Raw genomic sequence first — 23,841 nt, forward strand, 5'->3', positions numbered from 1 at the left:
CACTGAACTTCAATTTTATAACATCCAGTTGTCTTCTTTCTTCCACCTGTGCTTTTGCTTATACTGCTTGGCTCTGGATCTTTCGTCATCCACACGTCTCTACTGTCGAACCACCATGGTCTCGATCGTATGGCATCCGTATTAGGTTTTGAAAATTGAAGTCACCAAGATTCGCAGAAAATAATCGTACTCAGCACAATTAAAAATACAAATTTTCTCGCTCTCACGTATTTACATTAGAGAGGAGCAGAGACTCAGCTTACGGCACATTCGACGATGCCAGCCATCCTGAAAAATTGGCTGCACTAGCGTCTTAATTTCCATCGGTGGAAACAACACTGCCTCTCACTTAAACTGCAAATTGCCCCTTGGCATAATTCAGTTCATTCTGGGTTCCCAACCCTGGGATAATCAGATGAAGAATAGGCGTTGATACTAATTGAAGATTAAATTTGGATACTGAATAATGTTTGCAGGAAATAATTGTCGATTCCCATGAAGAGTTAAAACTGTGACTAGGGTTACTGGACAAAGGTTTGGGTGAAATATGAAGTGACTGGAAGAAAGTATCCCCCAAGGACTCTAAATCAGAGAGGCACAATCTCGGTAACAGGGTCACAACTGGTCAACCAGTTGTCCACTAAGCAAATCGTCCATCATTAGTTGTTCTCCAAAGGGGCTCCTTCCCCGCAAAAGAGACCAAATCTCCCATAGAGGTGACAGGACGAATATCAGATTCCTTCCCAAGTTTTTCCAATCTAACCTGACAATCAACATCTTCCAACCTTTCCCCAACCCGTTGTAGGTCGTTCAACTTTTTTTTTACCATCTTGCTTTATTCCCCATGGGTCTTGGACTTCTTTGCCCTTCTAAAATTTATTATATTTATGTTAGCTTTGCACAGCCCATCTAATTTTTATTTTTCGCCAGTGCAGGCTGAAGCTGCAATTTTTTCTGTTGTTAGCATTTCTTTTTCTATTTTCACTGCTCTCAATTTTGTCATACACGCAAAATAATAAATCATCGTTAAATCTGAATGGGAATCCAGCGTCCACCATTTTTGAATGTATTTCTCTTGTGTAATACCTTTTAATATTTCTTTTATCTTTTTTAGTTTTATTTTCTCTTGCCGTAGATAAATAAATTGTCATCAAATGGGAATTGAACTCCGACATTTGGTTTTTCCATATTTTACTAAAAGTTCTCGAACTTTACGAGGAAAAGGGCGTATAATAATTTTGGCATATTCAGTATAAGTGTTCTGAAGTTTTCTGTTTTCTGAAAAATCTTCCAAAAAATCAATTTGGTGCGTTTTATTTTCAATATTATGTGGCTTCTTTACATCTGCATCTCCAACCGTTAAATTAGTCGCTTTTAAGGATAGGAGATTTCCGATGTTCCCAAAGTCTGCTCCCACTAAAATATCCACTGAAGGAGTAGGTACTAAGCCTATTTTTATAATTTTTCTCTGGACTGTACTGTCCTTCTTCGCAGTGTCTATTCTTGCCCACGCAGATGGACATTGGTGATTATCTCCATAATAACATACTGTTGTAATATTGTTTTTATGGTCTATTCTGTCTTTTTAATTAGGTCCATTCGCACAAAAGTTTGCTCACTCCCTGAGTCAATTTTCTGTTTAATTCTCCTTCTATTTTATGTGATATAACAAACTCGTCAATGTTTACTTTATTATGGGCTATAGCCCAATTTGTTCTTTTATAAGTTACTTTCTCATCTCTATGATGGCAATTTTTAGAAAAAGGCTCCGAGGATTCACATTTTACCGGATTATCAACATTTCGAATGGGAGTATCAAGCACTTCGATTTTTCGACAGGGTGGCTCAGCCTCCCATTTTTTTGGGCCGGTCCACCTCCCTGCATAGTCAACGAAGATTCATATTTTTTCGTCTTAGCATTTAATGTCTGGTAATTTTCATTTTCTCGTGATTGATTCTTAGAAAATTCGTTATGGCTCTCTGACAGCCTTTAAGTTGACTTACTTTGACTTATGTCTCCTGCTGGACGCTGCTCGGCGTAGAGAGTGACGTCTACCTCCTCCATCCACTTCGGTCCATGGAAAGCGTTTGCACATCGCTCAACCTGATATTTACCATCGTCAGGAACTCGGAAAGGCTGTCAAACCATAGTTTCTTCGGTCGGCCGCGAGGTCGAAAGTTAGTTGTGATAAAATCTCACTTTCTGGAATTCCCCAGCGGGCTTCTATTAGGCCTATCATGGTTCCTTTAAACTTTTGGTGATCTCACTCTTTCTTCTCTCTAGCTATTTTATCATTCTTCTCTTTTTCTTCTCTGGCTATTCTATCAACCTCAATTTTAGCCTTTCTAAGGGTTTCTCTTGTTCTTTCTACGGGTTTCTCTTGTTCTTTCTAACTCCTCTCTATCTCTTAATTTCATCTATTTCGGCCGGTATTTTTTCCATATCTTCGCGGTGCTCTCTTTTGGCCACCTCTTTTCTTTGTTTCCTTTCTTTCTCTCTTTCTTTTCTATCTTTCTCTCTTTCGTTTCTATCTTCTTCCATTAACTTTAATATATGTTGTGTCATATCTACATTACTACTTTTTCGCGATCCCCTGCTGGAAATTGAGCTTTTACTGCTCCTGCTACCCAGCCTACTCTGATTCCTTTTGACGTTATATCCTCTCTATTCGTTTTCTGAGTCTATTCGTTCTATAGTTATATTTCTGCTACCCGCAACTCCCCTACATTTTGCACAGCATCTGAAGGGTGAGTTGGTTTTCTTTTACTCGTATTTTCATATAATTATACTTTTTTCATGTATTATCGCCACTGTTTCTATTTCATGTCGTCTCATATTACCAGGTGTGCTCCTTCCCCATTGTATTGTTTTTACTCCCATATCCGTTTCTCTTATCTGGGCTTCTCTATCTGGGAATAACTCCTTTTGAATCTGCCGTATATTCTTTTCTCCCTCTACGGTTTGTACCGGATATCGTTCTATTCTTGATCGTGTTTGAAGTTTCCCCCTTCATTCGTGTCAGAAATGTCTATTTCACCCTCTGAGTGAAATATGGTTCCGTCTGATGGTGGTTTTCTTAGGGTATTTCCAGCTAGGGTATTTCGCATACAATTGTGAATCTGAATACGATTTATGGCTTACCGCGGTGGGTTATTTTGAATGCATATCTAATTCTATGAACTCTTGTCCCTTTTCTGACCTTGTGTTAACCTTCCGTTTTTCTGCTATTATTTCAAGATTCAGTTAACGCCTATTATTATTTAGATCTAACAGAAAATTTTTTTCCAATATCACTTCCGGTCTTTTCGTGGAAAATTATTGTGTCTCAATTTGCCTATTTCACAAGCTAATTAATTGCGTGATATATTGATTCATATTTTTTTTTATTATTATCTAATTAGGCACAGCCTATTTAGATCTTCGTAGTATTATTAATTGATTCCGTATTTTCTCTTTATATGTAATCACACTAGGCCACTTTGTAGGCTAAATTAAATCTTCTTTTCGGAAACGCGGAATTCTTTTACTTTCAGTTTTACCGATAGGACCTTTGTTGCTGTCACCACTATTTTTAGTGGTAAGCCACGACTGCCACCATATATTGGCGCAAAAATCGTGCTAAATCACTTATTGGAGGGGAAGCCTCACTGGCGCCACATATTGTAATGGAATGCCCGTGGTTACCACTATTACTCCGTAAATATAGAGTATGTTAATACCTTTGTACGGTACACCCTGCTTCAGGGTATGATAATGTGATCTACCGGTCAAACGGACAATCTCTAGGCCAAGGGTCCCCCAACTTGGGTCACCACTAATATCTCTAGCTATCTGTTTGGAGGTTAAATGGACACCCTGTCTATATAATAAATGACGGTATGACTCGCAACTCTTTTCCTACTCTGTCTGAGTTCCTGGAAAAACAGTCTATACAGCAGTAGAAAATAGCATACTTGTAATCTTCTAAAAGGACACAAAACATATCAACTTCTCAATACAGACTCTCAAAAAAGACTAAAAAATAATATTTGAACACTAAAAGCATCTTGGCACTTTGGGTGTGGCTCAATGTGACGTGGGCCAATCCAATGTATCAAGTCCCTCAATTGAATTTGCCCTCCGCACATTTTAAGAATCAATGGATTGAGATCTAGCAAGCCCGTGTGGTGACTCATACCGAATTAAAATTCAGTCAACTTATTTTCTCTTGTAAAATGGTTACCTTAAGGGCGGGAGTTTAACTTACGATTGAAAATTATCTTAGAGGCAAATGTAATTACAGAAAAGAAAACGGGTAATTTATCTGAAAAGAAAAATAACAATGTGTGGAGCCCCAACAAACAGCCTTTGAAAGTACGAATAAAATCAAACTGAATCTAGGTTTGATAATTTCAATCAACAGGTTTAATGTTCAAGTCGAATATTAGGGAAAGGGGCTGTTTATTTTCTACGTTTAAATAAGTACAAAAGAAAATATATGTAATCTAATTCGTTTTCAGTGAAGCGCCAATGACGCAGTAGGTTTTAGACTTTCACAGTGTGAGAAGGATGCAACCCCCAAATGTAGCGATGAAAAATTAGTATTTGTAGCGATGAAAAAATAGCTGGCTATACTAAATGTGGTACTAAATACTGACCGCGTTAAAGGCGATATTATGCGAAAAGGTCGTGAGCTTACACCTTGTAATTTCTCTGATAGCGCCGCTTATAGCGCTGAAGATTGTGCCAACAAGGCCTGCGCCACCTTCAATTATTGAGTGAAAATAAAATGTACAGCCATGTAAACGTGACCTCTTTTTCTTGAGCCATCTGGAGATCCTATTCCCTGGGAACGTTACCTTGGAGATTTTGCGAACTAATTACCTGTTATTAGGCTAGATCCAGACATATAAAATGAAATAAACACAGATAAAAAAACAATATGTTTATTGGGACTTACATATTTAGGTGCACAGCAATGGGTCACTTCAAATGACAATAACGGTGACAACGATGAAAGAATATAAGAATTCTGTCTGAATGGTCCTGATTCTGATTTACGAATATTTTTCAAAAAGCATTTTTACCCCACTATCAAACGTAGCTCTTCAGTCCTGCGCTGTAAGAACTGGCTCATAATTGGCCCGAGTGGTCCAAGGATGCGAACCTTTCGTCTAATAAATTCTTTCCTTAGAAATATTGTGCGTAGCATTTTTTTGTTACTAATTATCTTAGCAAAATTCGAACGACTAGCGTCGTTGTTTGACTGAAGCTAGAATGCAATTTCTCTTTTTGCTGATTAAGAATTTAGACTCTTGGAAGCGGTATTTGAACTCAATTAGGGGACGTTTAATTTCTTGTCCGAATCATCTTTAGAAGGAAAGAATCTTGTATTTTAGATACATTGCATTTTGCTCCCGGTACATATTACCCGACCCATCAATTAATGACGCCCTGTCATTAGTAATTGTTTGTCTTTGGGCTTTTAAAATGTTTGCCATCTATTGACTATTTCTTCTACATAATTGTTTTATATTTATGTTATGGCTTAATCAGGAGTGCTAAAAATTTTCTCTATTACTTTTCTTATTTTATTCTACATCCCTATCTAAAATTCATCTATCGGACTAAGATTTTTCATGGTTCTAGGCTAGCTACTATACTAAAGATTTTTTTTTATAAATTTTTTTACAAGGCTTTTTTTTATTTTGCTGTCTATATGGCATACTACATCTTATCTACGCTACATTAAATGAATGACATGATAATACTACACCTAATTCTACTTGAACGTCTAGCCGTACATACATGAATGATTTATAACAAACAATATTGGGTTTACCATATTCACTGGTAATATTAAAACACTTTCACTATTGGGAATTTTGAGTTATCAAAGTTATTAGGAAGTAAAATATGTAAACATACATCTATTTCATCACCTTCGAGTCTAGTGTACTCCATCCTTCTAATGTAAGCTATTGTCCTTCACTCTTTTTGTCTTGGCAAAAATTTTGAAGCATTTACGTTATGGTTTCTTCATGGAACAGTTCGAGCCTGATTGTATTCACACGACAAGTTTTCTCTAATTGTCAACTGGGAAACGATGCTTACCACTACAGGTGTTGGCATATACTATCAGGGTTCATTCTCACCTGCCTTTTTTTTGATAGTTCATAGGGTGCCTTATCATTATGGGGTCGAACACTGGGAGTGCGTTTATTTTCTTCTCAGCATATCCTTTTTTAGGATATTTTGGGGCACGTAGAGAATGTATTCTCGCGTAAAATTGTTCATTTGTGCCTTTTAAAAAATTGTTAGCTCATGGCTTGCGTCGATTAACCTTTGCGGTGATTCCTAGGTTAATCACGGGGGAATTGAAGTTTGGATTTGGAACGGGTTGTCATCAAACTACAGTGACTCTTTTAACATATTGTCTTTAACCTCAACTTCAAACATCTTCAAATATCATTTAACTACAAATATCGTTAAATATCAGTTATCTTGTACTGATCGATGGGGTTCTCAGAAGTAAACTTCAAATTGTCTTTAACTTCAACTTCAAATATCTTCAAATATCATTTAACTTCAAATATCGTTAAATATCATTTAATTTCAAATATCACTACACAGTCAAATGCTTCTGGGGTCCATAATGATTATCAAAGGCGATATCTGTGTATTTATATCTTGTACTGATCGATGGGGTTCTCAGCGTTTATGTGATTATATAGTTCGATAAAGCACTGGATACTGAGATTCAAATATAATGTTACCTTATGCGTAATATGGTTTGTGGTCGAAGAAACAACGATCAAAGGTAACTTTGTTTTCGTAGACGAAGCTGGGATGAAAATTCACTGGAGGCTATGGAGAGTACTCTTCATCGATTGAGATTTGATGAAAACAGATGATACTATGCTGTATCTGTGTTGGGTATATCATTGTAATACTCGATAGCCAATGCGTCAATCCACCTCCTGTTATAAAAATAACGAGGCAGAATCACACGTTCTTTGAAGTAAACATTCATAGTACAAATAAGTCACGCATTGATTGGGTTATAATAAAACGACATAGCTCCCATCGGGAAATTCAATACATAGAAGCTTCTTCTAAGTTGTTATAGCCTAACGAGGTCATAAAATATTAATTCTTCAACTTTAAGTGTGGTCTCTTATTATACTTTCTAATATACACTACTACATACACTTTTTTTTAACTTCTTTCACCACTTAGGTAATTTTACATTAGATTTAAAATAATCATTTAAACCGAGTTTATGCTACATGGTTAATTTTGAGGTCTAATTTTTACAGCATATTTCATGCCTGCATTGTTCACGCACGTCCGTGCTGTTTAAGAAACGCATGTGCAGCGTCATAACCACACGGTTTTACGTAAACGATACTACAGTGAGGGAAAAAGACATAGCGAGGACGAGTGGAGACCTCTATTCCCACTCGTTTTCTAGTGTCTTCCCTATTTCTTGGCTTAGACGTTCTCATTGGGTTCTGGGTTTAAACTCTGCATTTCAGCTGTTTCCCCGTGTTCTTCTCTTGGTTTTCGCCTTCTTAGTCTCAGGATTTTTCCGTAATTACAAGTCAATAGGGTTCTTATAGTCAGGGAAGACGCGAATACGAAACATACGGCCAATAGTAATTCCACCAGAAATTGGTCGATTCTTTGAGTTCATTCGTGTTTCTTTCTAGTCTTGTTACTTGTTGAAACAAGGTCTCGAAGGGTTTGGGGTCCAATTTCATAAAGATCTTCCATGCGTCATGGCTAGCTAGCAATGAATTTTCCTGCTTGGATATTACTCCATGTTTTACAATGTCTTGGGCCACTGCGTGAACAACGAGGATTATGATGATATTCTTAAGCTTCATCTTATTTTTTGTTTCTAGAATTAATTTATCATTAATTATACCCATTTTTGCAAAATTCGTTTGTTTACTGCTTTCTTATTATTATATTTTTTTTCAAAGGCACTTTAATTTTTACTTAGGTTTTTTCTTATTATGTAATAATTTTGTGGCATTGGCTAAAGAAAACTGATTTGTAGGCGAAAAACAGAATAAATATTTTATGATTAGATAGGTTAGGAAAGTAAAGTTAGGACTCCCGAGCTTTATTCTGGTCGTGATATACCTCTATGACAGGTTGAGGTATAGCTTTAAAGCGTAGTTAGTAACCGTTATACAATTTAATTCTTACATTATATTTCTCGAGTAAGAAACACATGAATAAGCAAGCGTGCAGCACGTAATTACACTGGTATCCTATTTTATGTTTAGGCCTAAAATAATTATAATCTGCACTAACATGAAATGTTTCATAAAATTGGACGCTTCTCTACTGATAATATCTTGTTTTGGATACTATCCATCTTGGTTAGGACATTGGTCGATTTTTCATGGAAAATCCGAGGGGACCGCCAAAACCCAACAAATTAAAAGTTGCTTGGCCTGTGGGTTTCTCCCCAGACTTCCCACGAAACGTGGTCCAACACCGCTTGTCGTGGTCAGTAGATCACGAGCTTTCCACGTAAGATTTTTCTCGTTAGCCACTTATCTCTAGAATTAAACTATATTGCTTTACGGTTGATCATACTGCTTGGGGGGTATAATTTAGGAGTGCAATGTGAGACATTGATATTTTTATGAAAACTCTTAGTCCGACCTTTGGGTTGTTCCTTATAGTTAACAGTGCCTCTACAAATTTTCGATTTAACTTTAGTCGAATTGTTTTTTTTTAATGGGGAATTGTCCTGGAATTTGGAGATTTGGGAGCTACTTGTGGCTCGAATTCTGGCCAGGGTACGATAACGATAATATCGTTATCCACCACACTCCGAACCACCAGCTAACGCTCCGGTTTCTTTCAGTTGGACTGGACACATCGTATTGGAATGGTACATGTAGCTTTTTGTATCAAAGGAAATTATTCGAATTAATCATATGTATTATTACGTTTTAATTAGAATTTGTTTTCGGGAACTGACATATGTTGAACAGAATTTCTCTACAGCATTTTTATAATCATAAGATTTTTACTCGTGAGCTAAAAGTTAGGATGCCTATCCATTAAAATCTTTTAATCCTAAACTGATTAAGTGTAGTTCCATCTATCGGGTTTTTTAACCATTCTACCTGATTATGTTGTTACTTTCTCCTCTGTTTCTTGCGGTTTTTTCTTTTTCGGTTTTTCTAGCTAAATAAGGTCAAACTTTGTGTATTGTTTTTTCAAAAATTCTTGCCCTTTTTATTTCGTTTGTTTCCCGTGTGCGGTTGCTGAGGTCGGCCTTGATTTCCCTATTTCTTTAGCTACTATATGGTCTGATTCGCCGTCAGACTCTTCGGAACTAGTTTCCGACGAATTCGGATTAGAACTTATAGAGGTGGCACTTTTTGAGGTATCACCTGCCCTTCCCTCGTAAATTCCTACTCCTCTAGAAGTAGAAGGTTTATTCTCTAAATCCTCGTTTTGAGTTTTCAACTAGGGAGATTAGAAAGATTCTTGAGAGCTTTGGGAGGAATGAATAGTTTCTTGCGGGGTTCCTCCACTATTTGAAGTCCATGTCTTCAGGGGGATGGGGCATTCTTTGCACAAAGGTTTCCCTCCATGAAGTCCATTGTTTAGGTTTGACCTTGGACACAGTTATATCATGATGTTGAACTTGCTGGTCATCCTTGGGAGTTTTACTCTCGGGCAATGTAGTTTGACCCGTTTTTATGGGAAAATTTATGAAATCCATTGCTTCTCGCAGGTTTGTTTTAGTTAAATCTTTGGGAGTTTTCTTTACAGTAATACCGGGGGTTCCTACAGTTCTGTTTAATTCTTCCTTTAAAGACAGGGGCCTTTCTATTGGCGTTGCAGGGGAAACCATATCGTCCGGAAATCTTTTGGGGGGACATGGGGTCGAAATTCTATTGGGGAAAAATTGGGTTTTTGGAGATATTGTGCAATCTAAATCTCCTGCGCTCGCCGATGAATAACTTTTTCGACTTTTTGGCGTTTTTATTTCAGGAAAAAATCCTGGTATTAGGGATTTTTTCTTAGGAACAACAAGATTTTTCATAGCTAAGAATTCTTCAAAGTTTTCCTCATTACTGTCATTCTCGAAGTAGTCTTGCTTTAAATTAACGGGTTTTGGATCTGCCAATCTTGACCTAGGGGGCTCATTTTCCGCATTTGACGAATTAATAGAGGAGGGATGTGATACTCATCTCTCCAGATATTTGGCTCTTTTTATTCGGCTAACATGCGCCTTGTAAGTTCTTCCACTATCGGGGTTTTCCATTTTAAAAGTATAATCGTTATCGTACTTTTTGACTATTCTGTACGGTCCAGAATATTTGTTGGAAAGTTTTTTTCCTTCCGTTTTTGCTTCGTTCTTTAGGTAGACGCAGTTTTCCTACTTTGAAATCTATACTCCCCTTGACTTTGGGTTGGTTTCTTAGCTCTTGGTTTATTTTACATTTTTCCAACTCTTGCCTAACTATTTTATAAGTTTTCCTCATTCTATTTATGAATTCTTGTTTGTAATCGTCTGAGTTGTTATAATACTGCCGAGATTCAATAATCTCATTATACGGGATTCTAAAATCACGACCAAAAAGTAAATAAAATGGATTGTCTTTGGTTGTTTTGGAGTAAGCAGTGTTGATTACGTTAGTTAAATAAGGTAAGAATTTATCCCAGTCGTTCCAATTGTCTTTCGTATAAATACTTAATACGTTCGAAAATATTTTATGCCTGTTTTCTATTTTACCATTAGCTTGTGGGTGGTACGGGGCTGTCACCATTTTCTCTATAATAAGGAAACTCATTAAGGATTTTGTTACTTTTGAAATAAAGTTACACCCGTTGTCACTCAAAATTTTATTAGGAATGTCAAATTGTAAAAATAACTTTGCTAACGCCTTACTTGTGGAATAAGCACCTTGATTCTTTAATGCTTTTGCAAAAGTAAATCCGGAAAAATGATCTATAACCGAAAGAATACAAGTATGGCCTCTGCTAGAAACAGGCAATGCTCCGCTTGCTCCGTATAAGTTCCGTAAATGAGATAATATCGAAGGGGTACTTTGCTACCGGGATCCTTCCCATTGGAGGATTAGGATAAGCTGGGGGGATTTTTCTTAAGTTACATGCTTCGCATGTACTTACAAATTCTTTAAGTTTTGTCATTGCCGACGGCACGTAAAAATACTGTTTTAACTTATGGAACGTTTTCAAAACTCCTAAATGCCCACCTGTATCTGAATGAAAATATTCAAATGCAGGCCCTATTAAGTTTTGTGGTAGCACAGGTATTATTGAAGTTTGGTTTCTGTTTGTCTCAGCAGTCACTATTCTACATATTATTTCTTCATCAAGATCATAGTAAAAATTATCTATCTCTTTTCTAAGAGTTTTGAATTTATCCGGTAACGCATCATCATTCACAAAATAATCAATTAGTGCTACACACATTTCGTCCTTTTTTGCTTTCTTTTTATATTTTCTAATGATAAGGGACAATAGTTAATCTTATTTTCTTTTACCGTGTGTTTGACTTTGTTTTTCTTACATCCATGTTTGCTCTTAGCATTTATAGCGTTAACTTCATTTTATTCAGTTTCTGACGGAATATTTTCTGGGTATCTACTCAAAAAGTCGCAAGCTGCGTTTTGTTTAACTTTTAAATGTTCAAATTCGTAATCTAGGTCTTGGATTTTCATAATCCTTCTATCTAGAATGCCCGTGGGGTTTTTAAATGTGCGCAGGTACTGCAAGCTTTTATGGTCTGATCGTAGCTTAAATTTTCTACCAATTAAATAATGTCTAAATTTGTCCAAGTGGTGGATAATAGATAATAATTCAAAGTTTGTGGCGGAATAACTAATTTCGTCTTTTGATAAATTTTTACTCGAATAGCATATAACTTTCTATTTGTTTTTGTTTAGGCGTTCCCTCTAGAGGACTAGGGTTTTATACCGGGATTATTTACGAAAGAATTGTGCCAATGCCTTTTGAACTAGCAATAGTTGTAACCACAAATTTTCCGTTTTCGAAATCAGGGAGTGATAATATTGGTTCAGAAGTGAGTGCCTTTTTGAGTCGGTCTAGGGAAGTTTGAGCTTCCTGGGACCAGGTAACATTTTGGGAGTTCCCTTTAGTTAATTGCGTGAGGGGTTTTGCAATTTAGGCGTAATTGCGTACGAATTTTCTAAAGTAGCCAGTAAGACCTAAAATTCCCCTTAATTCTTTCATACTTCTGGGGGGCTTGAGGTTTTCAACACATTTTATTTTATCAGGGTCTCGGGATATCTCTCCTTGGGTTACTAATACTCGTAAAAATTTAATTTTAGGTTGAAATAAATTTACTTTCTCATACCGGCATTTTAAATTGCCTAGCCTGAACTTCTCGAATACCTTAGCTAACGTTGCTAAGTGTTGTTCAGTGTTTTCTCCCACGCATATAACATCGTCGACAAAATGAATTATATTCTTTAATCCTCTTAACAGGTGCAGTAGGGGTCTACATAGCGCGCTTGAACTTGTTTTAAGCCCAAATGGTACTCTCAAGTTTTCATAAGAACCGTAATCGGATGCTGAAAAAGCAGTTTTATGGACATCCTTTTTGGCTATTTTCACTGGGTGGTAGCCTTGGGTAAAGACCAAAGAAGTAAAAATTTTGTTTTTGCTTGAAATTGAGTCAAGAATTTCATCTATTCTTGGTAGAGGAAATTTATCGCTAACTACTCGTTTGTTGAGGGCTCTGTAATCTACTACGAGTCTAAGATCTCTATTCTTTTTTGGTACTAAGATCACTGGTGCAGTATACGGACTTATTCTTGGGCGTATAATTTCATTTTTTCTAATTCATGGATTTTATTTTTTAACCATTCTTTGTGCTTATATGGCACACGATATGGCTGTTTTGCTACGGGATTACCAGTCGTTAGAATTGAATGTTAACAAAATGGTATCAGCCCGATTTAATCTTCAGATGCAGAAACACATCTTTAATATTCCATAACAATTCGCATAATTTTTTATTAAGTTCCAAGTCCGTAATATGATCCATATTAAATTTGTTTAAAAATTGCGATTTAGTTAAAGGATATTTGTTATTTGAAGTTTCTATACCGTTAACTAGGTTTCTTTTAGAATTTAAATCATTCTCCGTTAAAACCTGGATTTGAACTAAACACGTCCCCTTTTTCATTGTAATTGTATCATTTTCGTGATTATTAGTTACCCAAATAAAACCTTCTCCTTTGTCATAAGATATAATCTGTTCCTCGCATAGCAGATTTTCGGGTATTTCAGATGGGTTCGCAAACCATATTTCTGATTTGCTAACGACTGGCTCAATCATTTGTGATATTTGAATTTTTGCATCGTTTTGGGAGGGACTTTTGTTTTCCTTATCGTGAATCCGTAATATTTCTCTTTATTTTCATTGTTTATTATATTCATACTGGCGCTATGCTGCGCCATTGCGGCATGTTGCGGCGTCACGTTGGGGTTTACTATGTTTTTCCATAATTCCGCTATTTTCTTAATTTCGTTTGACCTGTACTGTCGCATATCTCCTATTTTTATTTTCGCTGATTCAATACTTTTATTATTGAAATATACTTCATTTCTGTAATGTTTTTCAGGGTAACTGAACAAATTTCCAACTATGCCATGTCTTTGTGCGACACGAGGTTCAAAATAATACGACATTGTACAACCAGAAATTTCGTTTACTGTTACGTTGTCTTCGCAACCTCTGTTACAATTTCTGAGGGTAGAAATTTCTTTCCCTATCTTAGCTGGGTAGACAAGCCTCTCATTTTCTACGTCTAATAGTATTCTTTTAGACCTTACAAAATTTGCAGCTATAAACGCCTCATATGGAAAGCTATTGCATATTATGAAATTTGTCATACAGGTCCTATTGTTTCTTTTTACATTTAGGCAAATTGAACCTTTTGCATTTAATTCATGGCCTGTCACACTCGTTAAATTGGGATTATTAGGGTTTCTCTGTCGCCTAATATGCAGAGGCAACATATTAAATACGCAAGAGTTTTTGATACTAATTGTTGCACCGAGTCAATCAAAGCCTTAAAATAAACATTTTCTACACAGAAATCATTAAATATAGGTAACTTTTTATTAATATCGCTACAAGACGGCACTAATAGTGTCTTGGACCTATTAAATATTCTGGGCAGCCTCTGGGTCAAATTTATATTTTTGAGGGGTCTGACGCGTTTCCTTGAGGATTTATTTCAACTGTCGGTGCAAGTAATCCATGTTCAGACGTATGAGGTTCCGTAGGCATATCTAATTGATTTACGTCTGTCTGTCTTTGCCATGTATTATTATGGTAACGTGGATGTTTCGTGTCGGTGCCGCTTGCTGGCGGTGACTGCCAATGCCGTTGGCTTGCAAAATTTTCATTTGCCATCGGCAAATTTTCGTGATTTCTATATTGCATTCTTGCATTATATTGGCTTTGGCGAGTATTTAGGTTTTCAAATAGGTAATTAATTTGTCTGTTGGGGGGGAGGATTATACAAATTTGGTTGGTACGTTTTATAAGGTACTAATTGGCGCAATCCCCCTGGCTATAGCCTATTGCACGACCGGTGCTAAAATTTGTTCTTCCGAACAAAAGGTTGCCGTAATTTTGCGTATTACCGATAGCAATTCTTGGTATGCGATTGGGGACATAACGGCACTCTCGCGATATGGCCAACACGATTACAATTATAGCACCTTATTATTGTAGGGTTATTTTCGTAATTGAATTATTTGATAGGCTGAAAACGTACTATTTTCTGCCTAGCGGGTTCTTGCGTTTTATTTCTTTGTAGTACTGGGGGGTTATCCCTTGAAAAGAAATTGGGGGATGCCTGATCGCCCTTGAAGTTTATGTTCGCATTTGAATCGCCTAGGCTATTTATTTTTGCTTTACTATGATTTGCGACCATCGTATCGACTTCGATCAATCACTCTATCTCCTGAACTGCGAGATCCAGCGTCTGAATATTTTTGGATATTACCACTATATAGTTTTGGGGGTAGCCCTTGCAAAAAGGTATTTAGTATGAATTTTTCATAAAGTTGCCCCGAACCACTTCCGTATTTTGCCTCTACCGAAATGCGTATATTATCAAGGTATTCTCTTATATTGTGTGAATAGTCAAAGCTCACCGTTCCGTGTTTCAATTTCTTTATGGAAACTGGTTTATTTATTTCTAAAGATAGATTTATAAATCTACCTTTGAATGCTTTTAACAAGTTATCAACCGTATTTTTTGGCAAGTTGGTGTTACTGCCTGTGGTATGTTGTATCTGTTTTAGGAAGGTTAAGGCCTGGCCTTTTAATCGTAGTAAGAGCATGTCGACTAACACTCCTAGGTCTGTTTTTGTTAGTTGTACAAACTGGGTCAATTGGATATTAAATTCGTCAATATCTGATTGACCATTGTACTCCGGGATAGATTTCGCTATTTCTATATTTTTCGCGACCAACTTTTGCACTATTAATAACTCGTTAAGGTCGTCCGACATAATTTTTTTTGCGTTTTAATCAACGTAAAATAAATTTTATTTTTTCACTTAACCTGTTCTGGGGGAGGCTATTATCTCCTATGAGATATAAGGGGTTTCCTGTCGTAGCCTAGCGGTTATAGGCCTAATCACTTTACTTATATGTCTGTATCTCTCCAGTAATTAAATTCAAATTACAAAGTCTATAGCGTAATTAGTTCGCAATTTTTTTCCAATTTCCGACTGCGCCATATGTAGCGATGAAAAATTTAGTATTTGTAGCGATGAAAAAATAGCTGGCTATACTAAATGTGGTACTAAATACTGACTGCGATAAAGGCGATATTATGCCCAAAGTTCGTGAGCTTACACCTTGTAATTTCTCCGATAGCGCCGCTTATAGCGCTGAAGATTATGCCAACAAGGCCTACGCCACCCTCAATTATTGAGTGAAAATAAAATGTACAGCCATGTAAACGTGACCTCTTTTTCTTGAGCTATCTGGAGATCCTATTCCCTGGGAACGTTACCTTGGAGATTTTGCGAACTAATTACCTGTTATTAGGCTAGATCCAGACATATAAAATGAAATAAACACAGATAAAAAACAATATGTTTATTGGGACTTACATATTTAGGTGCACAGCAATGGGTCACTTCAAATGACAATAACGGTGACAACGAGGAAAGAATATAAGAATTCTGTCTGAATGGTCCTGATTCTGATTTACGAATATTTTTCAAAAAGCATTTTTACCCCACTATCAAACGTAGCTCTTCAGTCCTGCGCTGTAAGAACTGGCTCATAATTGGCCCGAGTGGTCCAAGGATGCGAACCTTTCGTCCAATAAATTCTTTTAAATATTTCTGATGATTCAAGGGTTCACAGGTTCTTACCATTTAAACTTCCTTAGAAATATTGTGCGTAGCATTTTTTTGTTACTAATTATCTTAGCGAAATTCGAACGACTAGCGTCGTTGTTTGACTGAAGCTAGAATGCAATTTCTCTTTTTGCTGATTAAGAATTTATACTCTTGGAAGCGGTATTTGAACTCAATTAGGGGACGTTTAATTTCTTGTCCGAATCATCTTTAGAAGGAAAGAATCTTTTATTTTAAATGTATCGCATTTTGCTCCCGGTACACAAATTCTTGTTTGTAGTGTTTTTGTTTGTTTCAAGCTTTATTTACATATTCAATTTAAGTTTCGTTCGTTTTATGATTTATTTATTCATTTATATTAGTACCTACTGTATGTTTTAGACGATTGTGTATTTAATTTCTGTTCGTTTTGGTTTCATTTATACTTCAAAAGCAAAATATTTTTGTTCCTTTTAATCTTGATTTGCATATTCAATTTAAGCTTTCCTCGTTTTAAGATTTATTTTTTGGTTTATTTTAGTATCTGTTGTATATTTTTTTTCTATGATTGTTTATTTACTTTCTGTTCGTTTTGGGTTTAATTGTTTCTTTAATAGTAAGTTCTGGTTCTTTTTTCGTTTGAGTTATTGTAGGTTTTGATTTTTCTGATCTTAAATTTAATATCCCCTTTACTTTTCTTTAAAAACTTCTTTTTCGGAAAATTAAACTGATTATTTGACATCTAATTATTTAAATTGCTGATAGCTCACCAGCTCAATATTTTGTTTTACTCAGGTCCGGATTTAAATCTTTGACGCTTCTAGGCTCAAGAGTTTTTGCCGCTCCGGTTTTGCAAGATTTTCGGGAAAATCTCCAAAACTTCAAGGGTATTGAAAACTGCAGGGCCTATTGATAAATCTTGGCCTGATTTCACTGCGATTTTCATTTTATTCTCATTGATGTAGTAAGTAAAGAAAATATTTAGAATATAATACGTTTTAGTAAAGCACCAAATACACAGTGTGCGTTATGCTTTTACCGTTAGGGAAACGGGAAGTTGCCAAACTCTTGTTTGTAGGGAAGAATATAGGTATCTTGAACAGTTTTGGAAAACCTTATAAAGTTACTCTGAAATCCAATGACTTTTGGAATAAAGTATCGTTAATAAGTTTTTTTAGGGGGGGGGGGTCGAACCATGGTTCAGCTCCCATGATTTTTCATTGATAATTTTGTTCGGTGGGGGATGAGTATCTGGCCATGGAGGGGCAGGTGTAAATTCCATGATATTTGGAATAAAATATCATTAATAAGTTAAATTTGTTTTTGGGGGGCAGGGGTCACCTCATGCAGGGAGGGTCAGGGGTCAGCTCCCTAATGTTTTGGAATGAAATATTGCTAGTAATTTTTTTTGAGTGGGGTGGGGGGTCAGGCTTATCTGATCTTTGAATTATTCCAAAACCCTCGCATAAAAATCTTATATGCCCCCAGGGCATAAAATACAACACTTGCTCCTGGGCTTTGGGGGGTTGTGTTGACTTGATTCGATTGGATGGATATTGGACAAAGAGGGCAGGTGGGCTAATTGCCCTCCAGTCCCTTTCGACTCTTAAAAAGAAAACTAGAAATTTCAATTTCCAACAGAATGAAACCCTTCCGAAGTTTATGTGACCATTTTTTCCATAAGAACCTTAAGTTAATTTCTTAACTTAAACACACAACCTTAACATAAAACCTGATATACTCCCGGGGTATAAACTATAACACTTGCCTTTATAACACTTGCCTTTATAAACTTATAACAATTGTATATACTCCGAGGGCATAACTAACAACGCCTACCCCTAGGCCCTGGGAGGATGTGTACATCCTGGAATTACTGTTTTCTGATCTTTGATTGATTTTTAACAAAATTACTATCTCATAGGGGGGGTTTGTTGTTGCCCTCCTTTCACTGTTGGCTCTTGTAAAGGGTATTGAAACGTCCGATTTCAATTCGAATGAGCCCCTTCCGAAGTTTATATGACCATCCTTTCCATAAAAACTTATAGGTCCTCGGGGCATAACTTAAAACACTTGCCCCAGGGTTCTGGGGGGGTTGTGTTATGTTGTCCCTAAAGTTTTTTTATCTGACTTTTGAACTGTTTTTAACAAAATGGCTATCTCAAAACTTTTCATCAGGTGGGTTTGGGGATAAAAGGGCATGGGGGGTATTTACCCTCCAATCTCTTCTGAATCTTAAAAGTGAACTAGAATTTTTCAATTTCCAATCAAAGGAGTCCCCTCTTAAGTTTAAACGAGCGTCCCTTACATGAGAATCATATATTCTCCCAGGGAGTAACTTACAAGGCCTGCCCCCGGGCCCTGGGGGTTCGTGTCGACCGCGGAGTTTGTTTTTCTTAACTATTTTTAATCGGGGCTTGTTGTCCTCCGATCAATTTTGACTCTTAAAAAGGGCTCTAGAACTTCCGCTTTTCATTTGAATGAGCAACTCTGAAGCTTAACTACCACCCCTTATATATAAATTGCCTCTGGGGAAAATAAAAATAGTGTTAAAACCTCTCGAAATATATACTTTTTCTTAACTCTGTAGGCTTTTAAAACATTTTGAAAGATAATGTTTGCTTTTTTAGAACTACCTATTTCCAATTGAATGAGCCACTCCGAAGCTTAAACTACCACCCCCTACATAGGAATTGCCTCTGGGGAAAAAAATAGTGTTAAAACCTTTCGAACTATATAATTTTTCTTAACTCTGTAGGCTTTTAAAACATTTTGAAAGATAATGTTTGCTTTTTTAGAACTTCCTATTTCCAATTGAATGAGCCACTCCGAAGCTTAAACGACCACCCCCTACATAGGAATTGCCTCTGGGGGAAAAATAGTGTTAAAACCTTTCGAACTATATACTTTTTTTTAACTCTGTAGGCTTTCATAACATTTGGAAAGATATTTTTTACTTTTTTTCTTAGTTTTGATTTTTGTGTTATTCGGTTTTTGTTTTTTTAACTGTTGACTTTTAAATTTTTAGGTCAATTTTCACCACATGTGTCTGGACTTCACTTACAGGGAAATGCGTCACTAGTTGATGTAAAGAATCCATCCTGGAGCGGTTTCTCAATTATTTTTGCATCAAAATTTGAAGGAAAAGGCCTAGAAAATCAGAAAACAGGTTTTAAAAGTCGCCTTCAAAGTGAAAAGTATGAAAAATTGGAAGGATATCAAAGAATTCATAAAGAAAAAAAGATACATAAATGTGATGTATGTGATAAGACTTTTTCTCTGTTGTACAATTTGAACGGGCACCAAAGAGTGCATACGGGTGAGAAATCGTTTAAGTGCAATATTTGTGATAAAACTTTTTCTCAAGCACCATATTTAAACCGGCACCAAAGGGTGCATACGGGTGATAAACCGTTTAAATATGATGAATGTAACAAGACCTTTTCTCACTTAGCAAATTTGGAAAACCACCAAAGATTGCGTTCGGGTGAGAAACTGTTTATATGTGATGTTTGTGATAAAATGTTTCCTCACGTAGCAAATTTAAAAAAGCACCAAGGAATACATACAGGAGAGAAACCGTTCAAATGTGACGTATGTAACAAGAGCTTTTCTCAGGCAGCAAATTTGAAACTGCACCAAAGAATGCATACGGGTGAGAATCCATTTAAATGTGATGTATGTGACAAGACTTTTTCTTACGTAGCTGATTTTAATAACCATCAAAGAGTGCATACGGGTGAGAAACCGTTTAAGTGTGATGTTTGTGATAAAGGTTTTTCTACAGTATCGAATTTGAACAAGCACCAAAGAGTGCATACAGGTGAGAAACCGTTTAAGTGTGATGTTTGTGACAAATCCTTTTCTCAATCAGGAAGTTTGAACCAGCACCAAAGAGTGCACACAGGTCAAAAACCGTTTAAGTGTGATGTTTGTGACCAAACCTTTTCTCAAGCAGGAGGTTTGAACAAGCACCAAAGACGGCATACGGGTGAGTAACTAATTAAAAAGTATGTATGTGAGGAGTATTTTTCGCAAGCTCAAAGTTTGAATACAAATCGAAGACTGTACATAGGTGAGAAACCTTTCATATGTGTTGTGTAGAAAAACTTTTTTGATAGTTTATACAAGTGAAAACTTTTTAAAAGATTATTTATGCAGGAAGTGTTTGTTTTGACTGGACTATTTGAACACGCACGAAGAGTGCATAAATGTGAGACACCATTTAAATGTGATTTCTGCAAAAGAGTATTTTCATTTAAGTCGACTCTGAATTAGCATCTAACAACCTAGTCTATAAAAACCCTCTGAGATTATAGACTACAAGAAGATCTTTGGAACCATAGTGATTTTTATTTAAAGAAGAAAGTTTGATGAAGAATCAAAGCTGTTCTACGTTGGCCAAGTCTCATATTTTAATTAACGCTTTGGATATTTATATAGTTTTCTGGTAATTTTGATTTTTGCAAGTGAATCCAATGACCAATGTGGAACCACACGAGCCAAAAAAAATTAAAATCCCTATTTTCCGAAAAATTTCCTCTTTAATTGATAATCTCAATAGAAACAGAAGTTTACATTGTCCAAAACTGAAATGCATAATAATCAGAATTTTTAAGCAACCAAAAATTTACGTAAGAAAGCAAAATATAATTTATTGTCATTAGTTTCACTTTGTTCCACAAAAAGATAAAAGAAAAGATGAAAAGGATCAAAAGGTTAAAGAAACGGGAACCATGGATCAATTGACAAAACAAATTTGTTGCCTATGTGTTTTGTTTTTTTTCTTCTTTATAAACAATCTTCATCTCATTACACCGGTTTTTATTGAAAAAAAAAAGAACTCTGTAAGATAAATTTCAGCCACAGGTGTACCTCTTTTGTTTATTGTATTGTGCAGAATTATGTAGTTTTGGACCAAGAGACGCAACCGCACAAAAGAACTGAAAACATTTCTTTGTCAGTATATTATGTTAGAAAAGACCCAAAAGCTTTGTTTGCAAATGTTGGAATTGTTGGGAAAAGTTTTGTTTTGTTTCTTGAAAAAAAAAATTGCTATCTACCATTCAATATTTCAATGCGTTCCGATATTAGAATGTGCTATAAAAATTTACTTTCTGAATTACTTTGAATTTTTTTAATTTTTAATTTTGCTGACAACAATTTTTTAATGGATATATTCTGAACTTATGCTGACAAATTCGTGGTGTAAGAGAGCTCTAATGCTGAAAAAATAGCTAAAGAGCAAGTCTCCTCCTACCAAAAACCGACTCAATAAGTCTGTTTTGATTTGTTGGGTGAACAGTCAAAGAGAAATTGGCCAAAAATTGCATTCTAAGCAGCTTGAAAGGATCCACTTGATTGCCTTTTTTGCCACCAAGACCAAAAAGAATTAAAGATTTTTGTCTAAAATTGGCTTTTAAATTTCATGTATTCGATTGTGAATCTTGTTTCAAGAGGTCTTCTATGTGGAAAAAATCGAGGGACCTTTTTTTGTTTGGTGTTATTAAATCCAGTAGCTGGTTAGTCTGGATTTAAGAGCCCCCCCCCCTCTTATTTCACGGTATTATTAAAAACTTGCTGATTTTATTGGGACTTTTCCCAAACAACATTGTTTGGCATTGAGAATCAACTGTTGGTGGGCAATAGCTAGAAAAATTCCCAAGATCAGGAATCTTTTATGTGTAAACTAGGGTTGTGTACAGACATTTGGAGAGAAAATACAGTTTAGATAGTTTGGATGCAAGTCCAAGATTCAACATAGGAAAATTTTCGCAAACAAATGTAGTGTCTTAGTAAGAGGGGGGGATTCTGATGTTACCAATTATGAAAAGTTTCCAATTTGTTGTAAACTTTATTGATTCACAATAATTCCATTAGGTCAAAGGCGTAAAATTACTAAAGCTCCAATTACTCCATAACATCTTGTTTTATTTACTTGGAAACTGTTTTTCACCTATTAAACCTGTAATCTGAAAACAATGCCGTCAGCCGTCACTATGTAAACACTAACATTCTGAGAAACAGCAGAACTGAATTAAAATTGGAATGTTTAAACCCACAGTAACTGCTCTTGCTCTCAGATATATTTACATCTAAAATTGAAGAAGGATCAGTTTATCTCTTCCAGAGAATCGAGTATTGTAAGTGTTTGTTTAACTGACCATAATAAACGTTTTACTTGTTACCGAAAATTGACATTTTTGGCCGTTTTTCTTGGGCCAAACAAAAGGCCGTATGTTCTCAAATTGATTTGCTGAGATTAGTGGGGCTGTAAGAAGAAATTTAAACAGATTTAGATTAAAAAAAAGGCTTGTTAATTTTATTTATTGGTTTTGAGTTTTTGGCAAAATAAGTTTGAAAAAAAATATAAATTTCCAACTTCAAACTATGTACCCAGTTTCCAATTGAATATGTTGCACTAGCTTAATTTTAATTTTTTCCGAGAGTATGAATCAGACCTTCGGTCTTAAATAATATGTATGTAATTTACTGCATTGTATAAGATGTTTCGGCCCTAGGAATCCTTCAATAGTTTTTTATGCAAGTTACCGTGACATACGTTTCAAGCTTCACTAAAATATACACCTCTAACAACTCTTTTTTGTTTCTGCAAGCAAATAAGTTTTATTTTTGATATTAGCCAATTGCATAAGTTGGGAAAGTTTTCTCGAAATATCTTTCGAAAGAAAATACTCTTTAAGAAAATACTCGAAATGTCTTTCGAAAGATATCCTCAGTTCAAGAATATATAGCAAGCATACCTTTCGTCAAGTGTCTTTGATTTTCGTCTTTGATCTTCACAGTAATATTCTGAAATGACATTTTTTAATTGCCACAATGGACAAAGATGTGAGGAATAGTATTGGAGGTTGCCTAGTTGGATCCTCTCCCCGGAGACTATGTGGTATTAGATATATTCAATTATACATTCTCTCTATTTTGGCCTTTTTAGTTGGGATGCAAAATCTGTTGATTCCCAAAGACTACTAAACATTGAAAATAATGCCACGACTACCAAAACTGCGCAACTACAAATAGAGGTCTGTTTCAGTAGAAATTGAATTCCCTCTTTTTTCTAATTTACTAAGATAAATTGGCTGTGCGAGTTGTCATTCTAATTTAGAAAAAATGCTTTTTTTGTGTCCTTAGTGTTTCAGGTTTAGCGAGTTTTGAATATACAATCTTGCCAAATCTCCATTTTAGAATCGAATCTTCCTGAGTAGGGCTCTGTCCCTAAAGCAATAGATTTATAAAGAAGAAAAACTACCCTTACAAAAAAAGTCTTAGTTTTTATTAAATATATAAGAAAACAACAACACTAAAAAAAAATTCAGACACTCATAAAATCCTATTACAATACCATCCAAAATCAATAAAATACAAATTCTTTCAACCAGAGCCGGATAAGGGCGATTGGGACCAATCAGGCCCTGTGTTTTGAAATACCCCACGCTGCC

The 23,841-nt window shown here is 35.8% G+C and overlaps 1 protein-coding gene across 1 annotated transcript in view; it reads left to right on the plus strand.

The window, feature by feature from the left end:
• The window catches only part of LOC148944073 (uncharacterized), a 76,424-nt gene extending 54,265 nt beyond the window's left edge, over window positions 1–22,159 (plus strand). The window contains exon 4 of the mRNA XM_089100350.1: window positions 19,410–22,159. Within this exon, the coding sequence (XP_088956476.1) occupies window positions 19,410–20,380 (971 nt within the window). The 3' untranslated portion in view covers window positions 20,381–22,159. The remainder of the gene's footprint in view (window positions 1–19,409) is intronic.
• The last annotated feature ends 1,682 nt before the right edge of the window (window positions 22,160–23,841 follow it).

This window comes from Artemia sp. Qi Xiang Cuo, chromosome 14 (genome assembly GCF_049724085.1).
Source record: "Artemia sp. Qi Xiang Cuo chromosome 14, ASM4972408v1, whole genome shotgun sequence".
Taxonomy (NCBI): Eukaryota; Metazoa; Arthropoda; class Branchiopoda; order Anostraca; family Artemiidae; genus Artemia; species Artemia sp. Qi Xiang Cuo.